Here is a 24,293-nt window from a genome sequence, read left to right as displayed (position 1 = left end):
GTATGTTTGTTTTCTTTTTAACTTTTTTTTCATACAGTTGTTTTAAAAAAGAAGGGAAAATAAAAAAACAAGGAAAAAAAAAAAGATGCAGTGCTCCCTTGAGGAGCCTGTGGAGAATGCAGGGGTATTCGCCTACCCCACCTCCATGGTTGCTAACATGACCACAGACATAGGGGACTGGTGGTTTGATGGGTTAAGCCCCCTACCACAGGTTTTACCCTTGGGAAGATGGTTGCTGCAAAGGAGAGGCTAGGCCTCCCTATGGTTGTGCCTAAGAGTCTCCTCCCGAATGCCTCTTTGTTGCTCAGATGTGGCCCTGTCTCTCTAGCTAAGCCAACTTGAAAGGTGAAATCACTGCCCTCCCCCCTACGTGGGATCAGACACCCAGGGGAGTGAATCTCCCTGGCAACGTGGAATATGACTCCCGGGGAGGAATGTAGACCTGGCATCGTGGGACGGAGAACATCTTCTTGACCAAAAGGAGGATGTGAAAGGAAATGAAATAAGCTTCAGTGGCAGAGAGAATCCAAAAGGAGCCGAGAGGTCACTCTGGTGGGCACTCTTACGCACACTTTAGACAACCCTTTTTAGGTTCTAAAGAATTGGGGTAGCTGGTGGTGGATACCTGAAACTACCAAACTACAACCCAGAACCCATGAATCTCGAAGACAGTTGTATAAAAATGTAGCTTATGAGGGGTGACAAGGGGATTGGGAAAGCCATAAGGACCACACTCCACTTTGTCTAGTTTATGGATGGATGAGTAGAAAAATAGGGGAAGGAAACAGACAAAGGTACCCAGTGTTCTTTTTTACTTCAATTGCTCTTTTTCACTCTAATTATTATTCTTGTTATTCTTGTGTGTGTGCTAATGAAGGTGTCAGGGATTGATTTGGGTGATGAATGTACAACTATGTAATGGTACTGTGAACAATCGAAAGTACGATTTGTTTTGTATGACTGCGTGGTATATGAATATATCTCAATAAAATGAAGATTTAAAAAAAAATGAGATCATACTTTCCTTTGTGTCTGGTTTATTTCACTATCTTCCAGGTTCATCCATGTTGCAGCATGCATTATTCTTGCATTCCTTTTTATGGCCAAATAATATTCCATTTTGTTTATCTGTTCCTCGGTTGATGGGCACATGGGCTGCCCCCACCTTTTGGCAATTGTCAATAATGCTACTATGAACATCAGTGTGCAAATGTCTGTCTGCATCCCTGCTTTCAATACTTTGGGGCAATATAACTAAAAGTGAAATTACTGGGTTATTTGGTATCTCTATACTCAACTTTCTGAGAAATCTCCATACTGTTTTCCACAGTGGCTGCAATATTTTACATGCCCACCAACAATGTTTGAGTGTTTCTATTTACTTACATCCTTTCCAGCTCTTGTTAGTTTCCATTTATTTAACAGGAGCCATGCTACTGGGTGTGAAATGGTATCTCATTTTAGTTTGGATTGGCATTTCCCTGATAGCTAAATGACTTTGAGCATTTTTTCATGGGCTTTGTGGCTACTTTTATATTTTCTTTAAAGATGTGTCTGTTCGGGTCTTTTCGCAATTTTAAAATTGGATCATGCGTCGTTTCATTAAGTTGTAGAAGTTCTCAAAAATTCTGGACATTAACCCCACTTATCAGATATATGGTTTCTAAATATTTTCTCTCATTTTTGTAGGTTGTCTTTTTTCATTCTTGATAAAATCCTTTGATGCACACACATTCAATTTTTATATAGTCCCTTTTATCTATTTTTTTTCTTTTGTTGTTCCTGCTTTTGGTGTAAAGTCTAAGAAATCACTGCCTAGCACCATATCCTGAAGATGGTTTCTTATGCTTTGTTCTTGGAGTTTTATAGTTTTAGTTATTATATTTAGGTCTTTGATCAATTTGTGTTAGTTTTGGTGTATGGTGTGAGGCAGGGGATCCACCTTTAATCTTTTGCATAAGGCTGTTCAGTGCTCCGAGCACCATTTGTTGAAGAGTGGATTTGACACCTTTGTCAAAGATTAGTTCCCAAAGATGTGAGGGTTGAAGGGGGAGTTTTTGATTGGTGGGTATAGAGTGTTTGCAAACAAACATTAAAAAAAAAAACAACAAGTTATCTTTCCCATATATAATTAAAAAAAAAAAAGGCTGGTGCTCCTCTAGGGGACACAACCATCCCAACTCGGCTCAGTGGAGCTCACAGCTGCCCATTCACACCATCTCCCTTGGGACCACATTCTGCTTCCACAAGGTGTCCTTTGCCCCCCATCCCCAACCCACCCCAGTCCTAAGAGCTTAGGGACTCCAGGAGCAACAGAGTCTCCTTCTCAGACTTCTTTATCCCTGTCCCTCCTCCAATTCTCCTTTTCTTACCCCTTGAAGGTGCTGTAATACCCCTCGGTCTCAAAAGACAGTTGCTGATGTGGAATATGACTCCTGGGGAGGAATCTAGACCCGGCATCTTGACATGGAGAACATCTTCTTGACCAAAAGGGTGATGTGAAATGAAAGTAAATAAAGTTTCAGTGGCTGAGAGATTCCAAATGGAGCTGAAAAGTCACTCTGGTGGGCACTCTTAAGCACAATATATATGGATAACTCTTTTTAGGTTTTAATGAATTGGAATAGCTAGTAGTAAATACCTGAAACTATCAAACTACAGCCCAATAGCCTTGAATCTTGAAGTTGACTGCATAACAATATAGCTTACAAGAGGTGAACATGTGATTGTGAAAGCCTTGTGGATCACACTCCTCTTTATTCAGTTTATGAATGGATGAACAGAAAAATGGGGGCAAAAAAACTAAACTAAAAATAGGGCGGGGAGGGGGACGATTTGGGTGTTCTTTTTTTACTCTTTTTTTTTATTCTTTCACTTTTTCTGGTACAAGAAAAATGTTAAAAAAAAAGATCAGGGTGATGAAATAACAACTATATGATGGTAATGTGATCAATTGTATACTTTGGATGATTGTGTGGTATGTGAATAGAACTTAATTTTAAAAAAAGAAGCTTGAATTATGGATTGAAGCTCGAATCATCAATCTATATGATTGATTCAGTAGGGCCATACCTTAAATGAAGTTATATATTGAAGATATTTACAGTAGATCAACCAGAATGTGGACCAAGACTGAAAAACATGTTCAAACTGGAGCACACAATTCAATCGAACACATAGTAAAAAGAGAGATGTGCTTTTTGATTTTCACAATTGTCAATCACACGATGCATATCTTTGTGGAAACAAAAAGACTACTACAGTATTTTTAAACTATTTTGACGTCCAACTGAGGAATTTTGATCCATATTTTTATACCTGTGTTATTCATATAATTTTTCAAAATCCATGCATTATATATTAATAATAGATGCAAGCTGTAATCCTTGCATCTATTATTAGATTGTGTAGAATACATGTCTGTGAATGACCCTAATAATAAAAGCAAACAAACCATAAAAAGAAAAAGAAAAAGAAAAAAAAAAACATTTGCTGGCCGATTAATCACTTGCTTGCAACTCCCAGAAATCACCAGGACCCAAGGGTTCGGTAGGGCAGGCGGATTTTATGCTCGCCCCTCGCTTTTTCCCTAGGGTTTTAGGTCGCTGGACTACATCTCCCACAGGGCGCTGCGGTCAAGATATGCTAGCAAGTACTACCTTTCCCACAAACCACCGAGAAAACCGCGACTTCCGGCTACTCCTCGGTATCTCTTTGTTGCGCCCTGTGAGTTGTGGTGAAGAAACGGAGGAGTTTCGCTGCCGGAAGTCTCTGCAGACCTAGACTGAGGCAAGAGTTGGACCCTCTGGCGGTGAGAATGGGGGAGCGGGGGGCGTTCAAAGCGAGGAGGCTCGGATCGCGGGCAGGGCGAGTCTGCCTGGAACTTCAGGCTTGTAGGTGCTCGAGCTGCAGAGGAGGGCGGGTGTCTGAGGGAGACAGAAGGGGAGTGTTTGCGAGTGTGTTTGTGAGAGTCTTCGCCTGTGACAGAACCCGCGTGTGCCTTGGAGTCTGTGGGTGCAGTTCCGAGGCTGGGACAGGTACGTGACTGCTTGTGTGCGGGGGATACGCGGTGCGTGTTCTTACCCTGAGCCTGGGTGGCTTTGGCTCTCTAGTGAGTGTCTCTGACTTGTGGCTCTAGGTTCTCTGCTGTTTCCTCTGTCCTCCTCACAGTCATGTACAGCTGCCACAGCGAAATGGCCCTAAAGGAAAGTCAAATATTGAGCCCTAGGACGTTTCCAGAAGAAGGCACAGATTTGCTGTTAGAACGGGGATTTTAGATCAGGAATTGCACCAGATACAGGCTACCAGGAACACATGTTAAAGATTCCGAGAATAGGAATCCTTCCTGGGAGGAGCTTCCCGGGAGTTCTCTGGGGTTCATTTACATGTTTGAGAATTCCAGCATTCCCTATGCTCTGACCGCGGAACCTGCTGTGAACACTATTTCAGATTCCTTCCCCTTTCTTACCTTATTCTGGTTATATGGATGAGTTCACATCAGGTGTAGCTTAGGAAGGTGGAACAGGATAATGCTCAGTATAGTGGTGATCCTAGATCATTCACCTTCAGGTTTCTATAGATCAGAAGCTACAGAAATATGAAGTTAAATGTGATGTGTGCTTGCAAGTTAAAGAAGTGAGCCAGAGGCTCGTGTATTCCAGAACAGGAATTCTGAGCAAAGGTCCTTTGTATCTGGGACTTACATAGGGCCACAAATGCAGATAATAAAATTTGTTTATAAAACATTAGTCATTAGAAGGGAAAATGACTATGATCTAATGTTAAGCAGTATTCGTGGTTGTGTATAATAATCCTCAAGTAATTTTTAAATAATATGTGAAGCCCATTTTACAAAATTGAATTTTGTCAAAAGCTTTTGGAAGGATTGGATCCAAAATGATATTTTAATTTTTTCTTTAGAGAAGAATGGAGGGCTATAGCCACATTAAGCTTTTTCTGTGTCCAAAACTGTATCTTCTATGCACATATGTTCTCATTAAATTTGTACAGACCGTTTCCTTTCCATTAACAGGAGAATCTTTGTAGAGAAATGTGCCTAATTCTATCAATTTGGTTCAGCTAAAGGATATTCAAGAACTAGTAAGTGTTATTTGTTTCAGTCATACTGATTTTTCATGCCAGGCTAGTATTTGCAGATTATTAAATGACTAAAATGTATCCTCTCCTGATAATGATATTTTAAACATTTTAAACACTTTGAAATGTCTTTATGTTTCATTTATGATGATAAAACATCATAAATGATGTTGTAAGACACATCATTACCTAAGTTACTTCTGAAGAGAAAGTTATAATAACCCATAATACACTTGCCCAGAGGTAATCACTCAATATTTTCATGTATATGTATCCAATTTTTTTCTGTGACCATTTGTGTGGTTTTATTTTGGCAGAACAGGGCTGATTGGGTAAAGGAGACAAAGATTCCAACTCTTAGTTTGAAAAAGAAATATAACTCGATCGTGGGTGTCCGTGTACCTCTGTGCATGAATGGATGAGAAGGAAGTGCCAGGGATCACCTTGTTTGAAAAAGATTTGAAGTATTAATACATTTTAGAGATACAAAATATAACTTACAACTTAATTAGCAATGCACAAAATTATTAAGGAAAACATCCTTTATGACTTAAAAATTTTGAGATTCAGGTTATTTTCAGAGAAATAGCAGTAGTCTTTGATTTCCAGTTGTCTTGTAATTACAAATATTCTTTCCAGAGATATAGATATAGTAACAGAAAATAAAGACTGTAGCATTTATAAATATTTACATAAATCTTCATACTATGCAGAATAAGATTCACTGTCTTTAAAATTCTCAGTTTAGCACTTTTTCAGATCCTGAAGTGCTTTATGATGCTGAATGGAGTTTTATTTGCATCTATAGCTGCTGGAGAATGAAGAAGGGGACATTTTCTCCTTACCTCTGTGATAATCTCTCTCTCTCTCAAGAGTTGTATTTCCTCAATGGTAGACCAGTAAGTTTTTTAATTTAGAAATATAAAACACAGAAAGCCCTTGAAACAGAAACTTTAAGGAAAAGAGGAAGGAGCAGTTTAACTTCCTTTTTTAATAGCGGACAAAGCGACAGGTATTTTTCATCTTCAGTAAACATAGATAATTTCCATTAAGCCGTCATTAAATACTTTTTAGTGTTTATGTGATTTATCTTGCTTAATCTTCAAGTAATCAAAGTGGTCATATGCAGTAGGTGATATTCTTATTCCTACCTTGGGGAAACAGAGACCTGAGATGTTATTAACTCGCACAGCTTAGAGTTCAGTTTCACGTCCTGAGTGTCTCACAACTGAGGCTTTGTTATTACCTTCAACATGATGCCATCTCCTGAAGTATGCTTGCCTTGTTAAACCTGCCTTATTCACTGAATTAATGCTGTTTTCCATCAATTAATATGGAAAAATGTCATCTTTATTAGTAAGGGCTTAGTATTTCACGAAGTAAGAGACCATAATAGATTTAACTTCTTGCCTACTGTGATATGTCCACATGTTTAAGTTTTGTTGTCAAAACTTATTCACCAGTGAACATCCTTGTATGTAAACCTTTTGTACTTCTATATTTATTTCCTTAAAAAAATTCCTAGAATTGTAATTTTCTGGTCAAAAGTATTGTGTATTTGTAGTTTGTGGATAACACAATCACTAAAAAGACAAAGTCTCTTCCTTTAAAATGCTTGTATGAAGAAAGATAAAATATGACTAGGAATAAGAGTGAGTATGATAAAGACTACTGGAGAGATTTAGGTGGCTTTGCCTTGTAAGTTCTCAGGAAGGACACATCACTCTGACTATAGAAGAGTCAGATTAAGAACAAATTATACTGAGCCCATGGTATTTCTATGGCAAACTATAATGGATTTTCTACCTTATACTTTCATTCTGTTTATTGCAAAGGAAAACTAATAGGAAAAGATAATTCAGCAGCTGATACCATGGCTAAACTGCCTGGTTTAGAAACACAATAAACCCTTCTGTCCAGAAGACTTGTAATAAAGCTGCCTTAGGACCATCATCAATTTATACAAAAGAATACTCTGGGACTGTTCCCCCATTTGTTCTAGACAGTACTCTGAAACACCTAAAGAGGAGTCATAGAGTTAGTTTAGATATTGGTAACAAAAGGAAAAAATAAGCAATTCGGTAAAATGATGTAAATTTAGAGAACAAATCATTTTGTTGAATTCCCTGCCTTTTTGAAGAACATCTTCCTCTTAATAAATTTAAATACACACATGCGTGTGTATATTTAAAGTTAATGTATAACCATTGTTACAATTAGGAAGAAAATTCAGTAAACAAAAACTCAAGATCCAAACAAATATATGGTCATATAATTCCCAGACATTTTTTATCTACTGGTTTCTGATGTTCTGTCTACCACTCCTTGTATATATGTTGATTTATTCATGTATTTTACAAAACAAGTTGGTCACCCTATTTTTCTATTGACACTATACCTGGAGTATTTCCCAGGTCCTGAAGTATTTTTACTAAATTAGCATTTAATGGTTACGTTGTATTCTGGCATGATAATAATGTCCTATATTTAACTAGTAAGTTTTGCTAGATTCAGAAATTTAACTCTGTGTTTACATTTGCATTGTCTTAACCAACTTCACCTAATTCCAAAGATATAAAAGAGGTTCTGGTTGGGATGATGTAGCCTCTTTTCAGTCTTGAAAGATGAAAATGTAGGAGGACCTGCTTAGCAGGGCTCAAATGTCCAATCTCAGGTTCATTTCGGACTTAACATATAGCACACTGGCCTGAAAACTTCCTGCTGATGTATCTGGATTTGACTTCAATGCAAAAATAATTCTATTCTGTAACTTTATGCAGCTGAGATCCCTGGGACTAGGGGAGGAAATTGATTTATCTAGCATCTTAATCTTCCCAGCTTGAGTGTGATTGGAGGTAGTTTGAAAACTGGAATGGAAGAGCATAACATTCATATTAACTTTAAGTTCTGTGGAGAATGCTAAAGCACAACTGGTCTCAAGGGCTTTCTCTTCTCCCAGTTTTGGATTTTCCAGATTCCGTGCTTTTCCAGTAAAGGAACCCTAAGCCTTGATCAGCCCTTACAGATCTAAAACCATGGCCCATGTAAGTTTCTGTTTCTCTCCTTTGTAAAATATGTGTTTGATTTTTAAGGCATGTAAATATTTTCAGTAATCTTCCTGATGTTTCCTATCTGCTTGCTAGTTCTTGTTGTTCTAATAAGCATTGATGCCACCTCCCTGTGCAGCCCTCTCTAAACTAAACTGGTGTTCATACAATTAATGACCAAATTATTTAACATGTCTTAAGTGCCCATTCTTTTATGAAGTGAAGAGTTGGAGCAGTGTAGGAATTTTAAGTCTTTTAAGTAAACACTTATGCTTTTCCAGGTCTGGTCTATAGCTTGGGGAAATACAGACAATGGTTCCATTTGACCATCCATGAGAAGACTTTCCAATTTTCCACAGACCTGAGATTTCCAAGTAGATATGATGACTTTGTTATTGCATAACCTAAATCTTAAGGTAGGATGAAATCTCATGCGTTGTATGGATTAGTATATATAAAGGTTGCAAAATCTCCAGCTTACACCAACCACAAATAGTGTAGTAACTCAACAGTGTAGTAATTCAGTTCAATTCTGACTCTAATTACCTGGATTTTGGCCAGACTCCACAGGTTAAGGGCCGTCCTTTACAAGATTGCCTTTCAGGCACCACATGCAGGTTGTGAGGCCCAAGCCCCCCATACTTCTTACCAAGTGGCTGCAAATTCAGGGTTTTCAAAACCTCGGTTCAATAGTTGGCTGGAACATCTCACAGAACTCACTGAAATCATCATACTTAGGATTATAGTTTTATTATAATAAAAGTAAACAAATAAGAAGCCAAAAGAAAAGATACATAGGACAAGGGCTGGGAGGCTCTCAAACACAAGCTTCTGTGTCCTTTCCGCATGGAGTCAGCATGTGTCATCCTCCTAGTGCATCAGTCAATCATGGAAGCTCATCTGTGCTTCAAGTGTCCCAAGTCTATATGGGGTCTCATTATGTAGGCATGATTGATAGAATCAATGTCCACATGATTGAACTCAGTCTCCAGCACACCTCTATTCCCATAGGTCAGGGATGTTAGCAAACATGATGTGACTCAAAGCTCCAAGCCCCTATCTCATGGTTGGTCTTTCTGAGGCGGCCAGCCACCAACCCTAAGACTACAGATATGGCTGGCCCCATTATCTCATGAGCATGTGAACTATCAGGTGTGGTCCAGAGGGCCCACCATGAAGAATGAGAACACTTCTATCACAGAAAATTGCAAAGATTTAGAGGTTCCTTTCCAATAGCCAAGACAAAGTGAAGTTCCTCATTAGACTACAGTGTATCATTGGGAGTTGCATACTTGGAGGTACTGGATCTTGGCAGGAAATCCCTGAAAGATATCAAGGCTATTCTTTTGTTAAATGGCACAAGGCATGCTAACCTTTGATGACATCTATATAATTAATCATGTTTCCTCAGTACTCTTTAATTCAGTATTTTAGATATATATTGCACATAATAGATTACGCCAAAACTTAGTGGCTTAAAGCAACAAACATTTATTATCTCATAGTTTCAGTGGGTCAAAAATTGGGGCATGCCATGGCTGGCTTCTTGCTTTGTGTCTTTCATAAGGCTGCAGTCAGTTTGTTGGCCAGGTCTGTAGTCATCTTAAGGCTCAATTAGGAGTAGATCGGATTCCAAGCTCACTAAAGTGGTTGTTGACAGGATCCAGTTCTTCATGGGCTGTTGGACTGAAGGTCTCATATCCTCACTGGGTATTGGCTGGATACCACCCTTAATTCCTTATCATGTGAGCCTGTGAGCCTCTCCAAAGGGCAGCTCACAACATGGCAGCTGGCTTTATCACAGTGAGTAAGTGAAACATCAAGAAAGCAAAAGCAATACAGAAATCAGTCTTTTGTAACCCATTATTGGACACAACATTTCCTCATTTTTGCCATATTCAGTGTCTTAGAAGCAAATCTCTAGGTTCATCCTTCACTCAAGAAGAGGAAATTACACAAAGGTATAAATACCAGGATGTGGGCCTCATTGGAAACCATCTTTCAAGCTGCCTACCATACTCAAAATTAGGAAAGTGTTGAGTAAGAGATGGTAAATGGCAACAAAAAAGACCATCATCATAATCATAACTAGTAGATGAACATGGAGTCTCAGATTGGGAAAGACCTTACATATATTGTCCAACCTAAATATATAAATGATGAAATCTAATGTATTAATGAAACATACTGCTGTGAACTTGAAAAGTACATGAGTTTGTCAAAATCAGAAAGAATGCTTATGGTAAGATCTGACATAGTGAAATACTTGCTGCTTGAAGAAATTCTTAGCTTTATGCAAATCCAGCTTTTCTAAAGATTAGACTGTACTACATTTGGAAAGAATATCAGATGGTTGAATTTTTTGTTCCCCTAAAAGCAAAATGTTTCCTCAGCAATTCATAGTTATTGAGAATTTATGTAGTAGATTCCAATCAGGCATTATGCTTGTATTTACTATGTAGTTTAACAGGGAAGCTTTATTATTTTATCTGTTTCCAAAAGGTTCGAATATTTAAAAGGGATCCCAGAGCATGCCAGGAAGTTTTGTCTCTGTCAGCAGGATTCTTCAGAAATATTTATGCAGTCATCTTCAGTCCCCTTGCCTAGGTCCTTAAAATATTGCTCTCTTCCTGCAATGTAATCCTTTATCTCTTGTTTCCTCTCTTCAAAATATTTTAATTTCTCAAGCAGTACATGGATTTTCTGTTTCAGGTATCAATGACATTCAGGGATGTGGCTATAGACTTCTCTCAGCAGGAATGGGAATGTCTCGATGCTGCTCAGAAGTCCTTATACAGGGATGTGATGATGGAGAACTATGGTAACTTGGTCTCGCTAGCCTCAGGTAATTTATAATCTACTCTCTAGGACATGTGTTTTTTCAACTATCGTGTTCAGGGCTGCTTTCCAGAAACTAGTTAAATTTCTCTTCCCAAAGAAATGGTTTTGGTTTAGTCAGGTGGTAAATGGCAACACCATTAAACACGTTCATCTTCTCTATACTTCTGTGACATTCACACCTTCCTCTGGTCCTTCTGGAGTTTGACCCCCTTTCTTAGTGAGTGAGGGGCTAGATTAAAATTTTCTGGCATTAGATAGCCATTATCAAAGGATCAAGGTTTTCTATTCATTTATGCTCAGAATTGCTGCAGATACTCCATATTATTATCAGAACCACTTGCAGGGATATCAGCTCAACACTGGGTATGGATGACTGATCATCTGCATTTTATATGATGATGGATTAGATGAATGAAATTCACTTAAAACTCAAAAGCAATCCATTTACTAAAGCAACTTTTATCTGATTTGTGGGTGAAAGTTGTAATCCATGAAAATGGCATTTAACATGCAGTGTATATCCTATAGATATCTTTTCTTGTGTACTCTTAGGAAAGTAACAGTAATAACACTGATAAAGGTAATGGTGAATATTGTGATTACTATGTACTAGGCAGTGTTCTGATCCCTTTACATATATATCACCCAATTTAATTCTCTGATCTGCCCTATGATTATCCCCCTTTTACAAGTGAGAACCCTGAGGAACAGTGGATTTAAATGACTTGTCCATGGTCACACATAGCTGGGAGGTAGCAAAGGCAGGAATTGAACCCAGGCTCCAGAGTCTGTATTTTCAACCACATTGTGCTTGCGCTCAAGAGATGGAAAACATATGAGTTTTAATTTTAAAAAGCAACAACCAAAAATAAAACGCTCTTCCCTACCTAACTGGGCTCTTATTCCTTAGTTCTTTCACTCTTCTCTACAATTTTATTCAGCATCATTTTTACCTTTAGTTTATTATAAATATAATTTTAATTTTGCTTAATCAAAGTCTTTTTTCTACATTATGTGGCATTTTTTTATATGCAGGACATTCCATTAGTAAGCCAGATGTGATTACCTTACTGGAGCAAGGAAAAGAACCCTGGATGGTTAGGAGGGAGGAAGCAAGAAGATGGTGTACAGGTAAGTAACAGCCAGTCTGTCTACAGGAAACCATTTATGTAGGTAACAGCCCAGGTAGTCAGACAGGAGACACATCTTTGAAAAGTTGGTTGGAAAGCTCCTTTCAGAGTAGAAAAAAAGGGTCATTATCTGGAGAGGATTTATTTAGCCCAGGAAGGCAAGCATGGTTCAACATAAGGATATCAATTAAGGTAATGCACCACATTAATAGAACAAAGGAACAAAAAAACACATGATCCTTTCAATTGATGCAGAAAAGGCATTTGACAAAATCCAGCATCGCTTCTTGAGAAACACTTCAAAAAAAAGAAACTTCCTGAAAAACTCATAGCTAATTTCATACTCAGTGGTGAAAGACTGAAAAGTTTTCCCTCTAAGATCAAGAATAAGACAAGTATGCCAACTGTCACCACTTTTTTTCACCATTGTATTGGAAATTCTAGCCAGTGCAGTTAGGCAAGAAAAATAAACAGAAGGCAGCCATTGGAAAAAGAAGTATAATTTTCCTTAATTTGCAGATGACGTGTTCCTATATAGGAAACCCAAAGCAATCTACAACAAAGCTAGTAAAACTCATAAAAGAATTCAGAAACCAAGATCAGCGCACAAAAATATCAGTAGTGTTTCTGTACATCAGTACTGTACAATCTGAAGAAGACATTAAGAAATAAATCCATTTGCCATAGTAATTATAAGAATCAAATATCTAGGAATAAATTTACCAAGGATTTGAAGGACTTACGTATGTAAAACTACCAAACAGTGTTATAAGAAATCACAGAAGACCTAAATAAATGGAAGGACATTCAATGCTCATGGATTGAAAGACTAAATAAAATATTGCCAAGATACCAGTTCTACTCAGAGTGATTTATACATCTAACAGAATCCCAATCAAAATTCCAACAGTCTCTTTGCAGAAATGAAAAAGCCAAACATTAAATTAATATGGAAAGATAAGGGGCCCTTAATAGGAAACCCTGTTTTTCATACCATTTAAAAAATTTAACTCAAAACGGATCAAAGACCTAAATATAAAAACCAGGCCTGTAAATTCCTAAAGAAAACAAAAAGGAAGCATTTTTAGGATTTAGTGTTAGGTAATCGTTTCTTAGACTTTATACCCTAAGCACAAGCACTAAAAGAAAAATTAGATAAATGGGACTTCATAAAAATCAAAAGTTTGTGCATCAGAGGACTTCAGCATGAAAGTAAAACAGCCTACACAATGGGAGAAAATATTTGGAAACCATATATAACGGTTTAGTATCCAGAATTTATAAAAAATAATAGAACTCAACAACAAAAAGACAAATAACCCTACTAAAATTGGGCAAAAGACTTGAATAGACATTTTCCCAAAGACAAAACAGAAATGGCCAAAAAGCACATGAAAAGATGCTTGATATCATTAGCCATTATGGAAATGCAAATGAAAACCACAGTATAATACCATTTCACACCTACTAGAATGGCTAAATAACCATTGGAGAGGATGTGGAGAAATAGGAACACTCATTCATTGTTGGTGGGAATGAAAAATGGTACCGCCACTGTGGAAGACAGTTTGGCAGTTTCTCAGAAAATTATGTATAGAATTACCATATGACCTGGCTATCCCAATCCTAAGTATATACCACAAAGAACTGAAAGCAGGAACTCAAACAGGTATCTGCCTACTAATGTTCATAGGGGCATTAGTCACAATTGCCAAAAGATGGAAGAAACCCAAATGATTATCAACAGATGAATGGAGAAACAAAATCTGTTATAAACATGCAATGAATTATATTATTCAGCCAAGAAAAGGAACAAAGTTCTGATACATGCAACATGGATGAACCTTGAAGACCTCATGTTGAGTGAAAATAGTCGAACCCAAAGGAAAAACATTGTATGATCTCACTGATAAGAAACAATTGAAATAAAGAAAATCACAGAGTCAGAAACTAAAATATAGTCTACCAGGAGCTGTAGCAGGGATCAGGAATGAAGAGATGATGTTTAATTGGTATAGAATTTCTATTTCAAGGTGATGGAAAAGTTTTGGTGGTATTAGTAGCCCAACATTGTGGATGTAACTAACATCACTGAATTACATGTTTTGAATGTGGTTAAATGGGGAAAATTTAGGTTGTGTATATATGTGTGTGCATATATATATGTGTGTGTGTATGTGCGTGTGTTCGTTACTAGAATAATATGTTTTTTTTTTAAAAAAATATACAACTATATGACTGTACAATGAATGAGCCCTGTTTTAAACATGGAATATCATTAAGAGTATAACTACGATGATATTCTTTCATCACTTGTTTCAAGGGTACCACATTAATTCCAAATGTTAATAGCGGGGACAGGTTTATATGAACCCTGTATCATCAGAGCCCCCAGATTGTTGGAGACTTCGATGCTCTACTTTCAATATGGATAGAACAACTAGACAAAATCAATAAGAAAGACTTGAACAAAACTATAAACTAATTATACCTACCAGCTATGTATGGAATGCTCCACCCAACAATAGCAGAATAAACATTCATCTCAAGTACACACAGAACATTCTTTAGGATAGACCTCATGCTAGGCCTTAAAATATATCTCAATAAATTTAAAAGGATTCAAGTCATACAAAATCCATTCTCCAACCACAATGTCATTAATTGAGAAAATAATGGAAATTCGGGACTTGAAAAATATGTGGAAATTAAACAACATGCTTCTAAATAATCAGTGGGCCAATGGAAAAATCATAAAGGAAATTATAAAATATTTTCAGATAAGTGAGAGTGAGAACTCAACAAAACGTATGCGATATAGCTAATTCAGTGTTAAAAGGGAAATTTATAGCTATTGTCTATATTTTAAAAGATCTCAATCAATAACTTAAACTTTCACTTTAAGTAACAAGAATAAGAGCAAACTATGCTCAAACCAAGGTGCAGGAAATAATAAAAACTAGAATGAAAATAAATGAAATAGAGATTAAAAGAAGAATAGAGTAAGTCAACAAAACCAAAAGTTAGTTCCTTGCAAATATCGAGAGAATTGACAAACCTTTTGCCACACTAAGAAAAAGAAAACTTAAATTACTAAAATCTTAAGATGAAAGAGGAGACTATTGCCAACTTTACAGAAATAAAAAGCATTATAAGGGAATATTATGAATAATTGAATGCTAAGAAATTAAAAACCTAGATGAAATGTGAAAATTCCTAGAAACACACACACAGCAACCATAAAGAATCAAGAAGAAATAGAATATAGGATTTATAACAAGAAAAGAGACTAAATTAGTGGGGAAAAAATTTCTCATAAAGAAAATCCCAGGCCCAGATGGCTTCACTGATAAATGCTACCAAATGTTTAAAAGAGACTTTCCAACAATCCTTCAAACACTCTTCCAAAAATAGAAGACAGAGATCACTTCTAGTTCAACCTTTAAGGCTCATTTTTCCCTGATACCAAAATCAGAGAAAATCAACAGAATAAAAACTATTCTTCATGAATATAGGTGCAAAAATCCTCAATAGAATATTATCAAATCTTATTCTATAACATATAAAAAGGAGGATATACCACCAAGTGGGATTTATCCTAGAAATACAAAATTGGTTCAACATAGAAAAATCAATGCAATACATCAATAGGTTACAAACAAAAGTTCCACGATCATCACAATGATGCAAAAAAAGCATTTGATAAAATCCAACAAATCTTCGTGGTAAAACATTCAACAAACTGGAAATAGAAGAGAACCTCTTCAACCTGATAAAGGACTTCTATGGAACATATAGATCATTCACATTTTTTGCAGTGTATTCAAATCTTTTCCCATTTAAAAATATTGTTTTATATTTGAGGTGTAAAAGTTACTTATCTTGGATACAGGTCCATTGTTAATATTAAAAAGATTTTCTCCCAGAGTATGGCTTACCTATTCATTTCCTTAAGAATGTCTCACACAGAGAAGAAGTTTTTAATTTTAATGAATTCAGTTTATCAAATTTTGATTTTATGATTATTGTTTTTGTAGCATATCGAAAAGTCTTTGCCTAACTCAAAGTGGCAAAGATTTTTTTTACCAGCTTTTTTTTTGTCCTATAAGCTTTATAATTTTAGCTTTTTCAATTAGTTCTATGAGCTTTTTAGAGTTAATTTTTAAAAAAATAGGGGTCAGAGGTCAGTTTATTCCCTATGAAAATCTAGTTATTTCAGCGTCATTTGTTGAAAAGATTTTCTTTTTCCTGTTGTGTTTCTTCTATAAATCAGAAACTATTTCTCGTCTCTATTCTGTTTAGTTGGTCTAGATATATCCTATGCCATCATCTTAGAGTATGGAAACTGTAAATAATCATCTACAAATAGAGACAGTTAGACTTCTTCCTTTCTGATTTTATGCCTTATATTTCTTTTCCTTGAGTTAAATGGCTAGGTTGTCCAGTACAATGTTGAATAAAAGTGATGAGAGTTAGCTAGCATCTTTGATTTATTCCTGATCAATAATTGAACTTTCAGACTGTTGTTTGCTGTAGGTTTTTCATATCTGCCCTTTGTCAGATTGGGGTAGTTGTCTTCCTAGCTTGCTGGAAGTTTTTTACTATGAATGGGTTTTGAACTTTGTCAACTGCTTTGACTAAATCTATTGAAATAATTTTTTTAAAAATTACCTTCAATAAAATTCATTTTTATTGGTATATAGTTCTATGAGTTTTGCCAAATGCATATAGTTGTACAACTACTAGCACATTAGGAATATAGAACAGTTCTGACAACCCCCAAAAATTCTTTCATTGAACCATTTTTTATTTAAACCATAATCCCATCCCTAAGGCCTAGCATCTACTGATTTGTTCCTCTCCTTTTTGCCTTTCCAAAATGTCATATAAATAGCGTCATTTCAATATTTAGCCTTTTCAAATATGGCTTCTTTCACTTACCATAATACATTTGTGATTCAACCCTGTTTTGTGTACCAGTAGTTTTTTGTTTTTTATTGCTGAGTAGTATTATTTTATGTGGATGTACAACAGTTTGTTTAACCATTAAAGGACATTGGGATTTTTTCCAGTTTTTGGTGATTATGAATAAATCTGCTATAAATATCATATAGAGTTTTTTTTGTGAACATAAATTTTCATTTCTCTAGGGATAATCCCTAGGATTGGGTTTGCTTTGTCATATAATAGACTTGTTTAGCGTATTAGAATCTGCCAATTTTTCAAAGTGCTGTATCATTTTGCATTCTCACCAGCAATTTACATGTGTTCTAGTTGCTCCACATCTTTACCATTACTTGTCTCGGTTTTAATTTGCTGTTCCCTAATGATTAATGATGCTGAGCACCTTTTATGTACTCGCTTTCTATCCTGGACCTCTTTTTAATAAAATGATTACATGGATTTTTTTTTCCTAGTATGGTATACTGATTGATATTTTAATCTTAAGACAACTGCTGGTCCTGAGATAAACCCCACTTGGCAATTATCCTTTTTTATATAATGCTGGGTTCAGTTTGCTGATATTTCTCTGCCTAATGTCTGATGGATATTGGTCTATACTTTTTATGTATTATCTTTGTTAGATTTTGGTATCAAGGTTATTCTGGCCTCATAAAATGAGTTAGAAGTATTCCTACCTCTTCCTTTTTATGAACGAGGCTGTTGAAGATCAGTATTATTCTTTCTTAAAGGTTTGAAAAATTCACCGGTGAAGCAATTCAGCCCTCAAGTTTTCTATGTGGGAAACTTTTTAATGTCCAATACAATTAATTTAACAAATACAAGTTATTCAGATTTTCTTTTTCTTCTGGAACCTGTTTTGGCAAATTATATCTTTTAAGAAATTCTTTATTTCACCTACCTTGTCAAATTTATAGACATAATTTTTATATTTATTATCCTTTTAAGATCTTTTGGATCTTAAATGGTGTCTCACATTTCCTTTCTTGTGTTAGAATTTGATAGGTGTACAGTCATTCCATCATACTTATACATAGTGTTTGCATGGTATATTACCATCTTTTTACTTTTCTCTCTCTGAATCTTTGTATTTAAAATTGGTTTTTATAGATGGTATATAATGGGTTTTTCTTTTTTTCAAATTGGCCATCTCTACCTATTAATTGGAGAGTTTAGACCATTTTCAATTAATTATAGATATAGTTGGATTTAAATCTACAACCTGCTATTATTCCTTATTTCCTCTTTTCCTGCTTCTTTTGGCTAAATTTAGTATTTTTTAGAAATCTGTTTTATCTCCACTATTGGTTTATTATATATACCCCTGTTTGGTGGTTGCTGTAGTATTTTCAATATATACCTTTAACTTAAGACAGTCTACTTTCAAATAGTATTACATATTATATGTAAGACTGCAACAATTTACCTTCATTTCCATTCTCAAGCTTTTCTGCTATGGTTGTCATATTTTTTTATTCCCATATATGTAATAAATTCCACAATACATTGTTACTATTTTTGCTTTAAACTCTTGTGGTGGATTTTTCTTGTCAATCTAAGCTGGAACGTTTTCCCTATTTTCCCTATTCTATATAGCTGTGGGCCAGAAGAGTCATTATGGGTGAGATTTGAGAGGTAGAAATGAAGCAGAAGCCGTATTTTTTCATGATTGAAATGTCAGTGCATTGAAGGACATTCAGTTGCAGCTCATGCATCTTATCACTTATTAGCTACCTAACAATGTTGGTGTGAGTCAGCAGCTGAACTGACATTTCCCCCAGTCCTTGCCAGTTCTCCTTCTGCTTCTCTAACTATGTAGACAAGTGTGTCTTTCGCTCCGTGAAGGAGGGTGCCAGCTTCTCCTGCAGAACTCACCCACCATCAGAGTTGGAGGCTTGGAGAACATGAGATATCAATATATGGAGATACGAATAATCTATTATGTTTTATTCTAAAAAACATTCAGATAGGAATTCTTAAATTTTGATTTCTATCCTAATCATAGGATAGAGTTGATAAAAATAAGAGATACCCAATACCTACTACTATTTCCACATAATTCTGATCCACATCTATATTTCAGAAACAACCTATTTTCCTAATTACCAATCTGACTTTCTTTTATAAACTCAATGGTAAATTAGAGGTGGCTGGTACCAACTTGCTAGAACTAATTGTGCACATCCTAAGTCTTGGTTCAATTGCATCATGTTTGATTCTTGAATTTGGCTGTTGTGGGAGTATGTACAGCACAGACATTGGAAAACACTAAAAGTAAAGACTGAGTGGATATGTGTTGTGTGTAGAGTTGGCTGTTAAACTTTTCCAGTAAGCCACTGCATAAAATCTCATTTTCTGTGCCTTTTTTCACATTTTCAAATTGTAGAACCGTATTTTACCCATTTATCTCTGATGGGTGAACTTTTCAGTTTTCTCTTAGGTCTACTATAGAACATTTACTTTTCCTGGTCCAAGAAAACAAATTATTTTTTTCTTATCTCTTTTAGATTTGGATTCAAGGTATGAAATAACCAGCTATGGAAAAATGCACATTTATAGGAAGCCACCTGTTAGTCTAAATCAGCAAATTCGTAATAGGGAGAAACCATACAAATGTAAAGAATGTGGGAAGAACTTTAGTCGTCGTTCAGACCTTGTAGTGCATCAGAGAATTCATACCGGTGAGAAATCTTATGAATGTAAAGAATGTGGGAAGCCCTTTCATCGTGCATCTAACCTTCTGGAACATCAGAGAATTCATAATGGTAAAAAACCCTATAGATGTGAGGAATGTGGAATGACTTTCATTCGGGATGTAGATTGTAGAGTACATCAGAGAATTCATACTGGTGAGAAACCCTATGAATGTAAAGAATGTGGCAAGTACTTTCGTTGTGCATCTCACCTTCTGCAACATCAGAGAATTCATATTGGTGAAAAGCCCTATAGATGTGAGGAATGTGGAATGACTTTTATTCGTGGTGTAGATCTTAGAACACATCATAGAATTCATACTGGTGAGAAACCCTATGAATGTGAAGAGTGTGGGAAGGCTTTTAGTTGTGCCTCACACCTTGCTAAACATGAAAGAGTTCATACTGGTGAGAAACCCTATGTATGTCACGAATGTGGAAAGGCCTTCAGTCAAGGTGGCGGACTTAGAGTACATCAGAGAGTTCATACTGGTGAGAAACCCTATGAGTGTAAGACATGTGGGAAGGCCTTCAGTCAAGTCTCTCACCTTATGCGACATGACAGAATTCATACTGGTGAAAAACCCTATGAATGCATGGAATGTGGAATTACCTTTAGTCATAGTAAAGATCTCAGAGTACATCATAGAATTCATACTGGTGAGAAACCATATAAATGTAAAGTATGTGGGAAGGCCTTTAGTTTTACCTCAAGTCTTGTTCAACATAAAAGAATTCATACTGGGGAGAAACCCTATGAATGTAAGCAGTGTGGAATGACCTTTAGTCGTGGCTATCAACTCATTCCACATCAGAGAATGCATATTGGTGTGAACCCTTATGAATGTAATGAATGTGGAAAGGTGTTTAGTCATTCCTCAGCACTTATACAGCATGAGAGAATTCATACTGGTGAGAAACCATATAAATGTAAAGAATGTGGAAAAGCCTTTATTAGTGCCTCAAACCTTGTGAGACATGAGAGAATTCATACGGGAGAGAAACCCTATGTATGTAAGGAATGTTGGAAGACCTTTAGTCATGTTGATAGCCTTAGAAAGCATCATAGAATTCATACTGGTGAGAAACCCTATGAATGTAAAGAGTGTGGAAAGGCTTTTCGTAGTGGCAGTCAACTTACTGTACATCGTAGACTTCATACTGGTGAGAGACCATATAAATGTAAGGAATGTACGAAGGCCTTTAGTGTACATGGACGACTTATTCGCCATCAGAGTATCCATAGTGATGAGAAACCCTTTGAATGTAACAAATGTGGAAAGTCCTTTAGGCTTAGTTCAAGTCTTAAAGTACATCAGAGAGTTCATACTGGAGAGAAACCTCGTGAATGTAAGGACTGGAAAGGTATGTAGACAATGTACAACATATCAGTAGATTTATACCTCCAAGAAAGAATTTAAATGAAAAGAATGTGGAATGACTTTTAGATATAGTTCAGTTATTACAAAGCATTAAATAATTTACACTGTGTAAACCACTCAGAATATAAATAATGTTTGAAGCTTTTTAGTTGTGACCCAAATGTTCAGAGAACATTTTTATATACCTCAGAGAACTTTAATATATTTTATATAACATAAGAAAGCCTTCTCAGGCATTTCGCTATTTAGGGATTATCAAATATTCATACTAGAGGAAAATTCAAGGAATATGGATATCCCTTTCTTCTTTATGCTTTATGTATAAAAGCCTTCCAGCACTAATCAGCTATTTTTAAACTTGAGGAAACCCATCCCACAGCGAGCCCCTGTTAATCCAAAAAAATTGAGAAAACCATTAGCCATGGTACGTACCTTATCACTAATGATTGCTATTCTGCTCTTTTCAACTTAAGTGAATTGGGACATATGTGACGTTTATCCCCTCTGGGAATAATTTGTAAATGGTGATAACAGCACATACATTATTGTGCTGTTGTCAGAATACAGAAAATTTAGAAGCTATCTCACACATAGTCTATGTTCAAGAACTTATTAATCACTATTTTAAATAATAGTGTTATTTGTGTTACTATTATCAAAGTATTATGAGGTAAAGCCCTATGGGTGTAATGAATTTAGATAAGCCTCCTTTAACTACTTGTTCTTTTTCAACTTGAAATAATTCTTTCTAGATGAAAATCTAATAAATGTAAAGAACATGAGAGGATTTAAATCACAGAATTTTATTGGAGCACTGACACACTTACTCATTTACATATTATGTGTGGCTGCTTTCACACTACTATAGCAGGGTTGAGAGGTTGTTGCAAAGGCCATATGCCCCCAAAGCCTAAAATCTTTACTACTTGGTCTTTTACCAAAAACCTTACCAACAGCTGTTTAGAACAACATCCTTACCATTGTTTTCATGACTGGCTTTTTGAAGAGTGCAGGAAAGTTGTCTTGTCAGATATTCCACTTTCTGGATTTTTTTTTATTTGTTTCCTTATGAGTCTTTTATCTTTTCTTCTATCCCTCTTAGTTGGAGTACATTTGAAGTCAAACCAAGAGCTTTCATTGGGTTCTGCTTAAACGTTTTTGGCAAAAATACTTCATATGTGCTGTTGTATATATTAAAAAGCATTTGTTGGGTTTTCGCAGTATGAATAATGTGAATTGTTATATTCTATTAATGTAGAAATCCATTTTGCAGTTATTAATCAGGTTGATGTATTTTTCAGTCTCCCTTTGGAAATCTGTAATTTCATGTTCAATTCCTGAATTAAATAGAAAATTAAATTTGAAACTAAGCCCTATTCAGAAAGCAATGATAATGAAGTGCCTATGTATCAGAACTTACGGGATGTTGGTAACTTCTGCTCCTTGGAAATTTAATATGCTTCAATGCATGTAGGAAACTAAGAATGAAGGCTGGAACGTTCTCTTTATCGCTTTATCTCCAGAACCTCTTCAGTGTCTGACATTTGATAGGCATTGACAAAATTGGTAAAATAATGAAGCATTCAACCACACAAAACTAGAAAAAGAACAAAATAAACCCTGAGCCAACATAAGGAAGTAATAAAAGCAACTAAATAGTAACAGAAATAGTACTCTTCAAAAGTTTTATTGTTGTCATTGTTTCTGTGAAAAGCAATAAATACATCTAGAAGCTAGATTTTAGTGACTTAAATGAAACAGTAATCTTGAACCAAGGACTTTAAAATTTTTCCATTAGAAATTCATTAACCAAGTCAACTAGTCATTGTTAAATCAGCTCCAGGAACAAAATCAGAATGTAATTAATGATAGTATCATTAATAAAAATGGGGACATCTGTAAATATGGAGGAAACATTTTAAAATGTAAGATAATGCTTATTAAGTTTATTCCTGTTTATTTAGAAATCTAGAGAGAATTATTTTCATAGAATAAGTAATTTATCAAAATTGACTTAAGATGTTCTTAGAAATTAAAATTTCTAAATTGAAAAAAAACAGGAAAACAATCTTTCCCTTTTAACCATAGCATTTAAATTTGGTACCATCTCAGATAAAACTTAAATAAGGAAAATTATTTCTAACAAAATTTTTCCAGCTCATGGCTAACATGGATTTCTTACTACAATAACAAATCTCTATTTGGATAGCTCCTAAAAACCAAAAGCTGTAGTGGTTTCCCTGATAAAATTATACACAGAAAATCTAAATACTTTATCACCCAATGGAACTAAGGATATACCAAAAGAACTATGAACTAAAAAAGTTTATGTCTAGAGTATCCAAGACACAGCTATTCTGGTTTAATTATAAACTGGGATGAATGACAAAACAAAAATCTAGTGCTGTCTAGATTGAGGTTAGCAAACTATGGCCCATGGGCCAACCACCTGTTGCAAATAAAGTTTTATTGGAACACATGTTCATTCACTTACATATTGCTTGGATGCTTTTTTGTAACAACAGCAGAGTTCAGTAGTTTGGCCCGCTAGCCTAAACTATCTGGCCCTTTCAAAAAAATTCCTGACCTGTGGTCTAGATTCATTAGTTTTTCCAAACTATTTGATTTTAAGAATGGTTTGAATTATAGATATCTAATTTCTTGAATATAAAAGGCACTTTTTTTTTCATATTTTGCTATTTTAAATCACTTCTAGCCAGATAACCACCATGAATTAGAAATGTGAAATGTCTTCCACTGGTATTTTCTGGCACTATCAAGAAAGTATCAGCATCAAAGCATATTAGTTTTTATGAAATACTGCATGTATGTGTTCTTGCACAATTAGAATTCAGGTAAAAGAGTTAATACCATTTGAATTAAAATGACTGATGAAAATCTCTAAGTGTATATTGTCAATCAACCATCTGTTATGTCAGTATGATTGTCCCTTATAATCTACAACTTCATATCCATTTCTTGCAGTTAGGGAATACAGTATCCTATTCAGTCTTTTACCATCTAATAGTTGACACCAATATTCCATGCAGATTTGACAATTAAATGTAACATAAAACAGAAATTTTGAGTTCTATAATAAAATAACTCATTGCAATAGGTCAGTATGTTACTCCTTGAGGA

At 35.5% G+C, this 24,293-nt stretch overlaps 1 protein-coding gene across 1 annotated transcript in view; it reads left to right on the top strand.

Annotated features, from left to right (window-relative positions):
• LOC119521707 (zinc finger protein 850-like) overlaps window positions 1–24,057 on the top strand; it is a 68,963-nt gene extending 44,906 nt beyond the window's left edge. The window contains 2 exon segments of the mRNA XM_037820289.1: window positions 9,040–9,075; window positions 19,676–24,057. Coding sequence (XP_037676217.1) covers window positions 9,040–9,075; window positions 19,676–21,143 — 1,504 coding nt within the window. The 3' untranslated portion in view covers window positions 21,144–24,057.
• The last annotated feature ends 236 nt before the right edge of the window (window positions 24,058–24,293 follow it).

Source organism: Choloepus didactylus, chromosome 27 (genome assembly GCF_015220235.1).
Source record: "Choloepus didactylus isolate mChoDid1 chromosome 27, mChoDid1.pri, whole genome shotgun sequence".
NCBI classification, from domain to species: Eukaryota; Metazoa; Chordata; class Mammalia; order Pilosa; family Megalonychidae; genus Choloepus; species Choloepus didactylus.
Note: the sequence above shows the minus strand (reverse complement) of the source record. Positions and strands in the feature narration are given on the sequence as shown.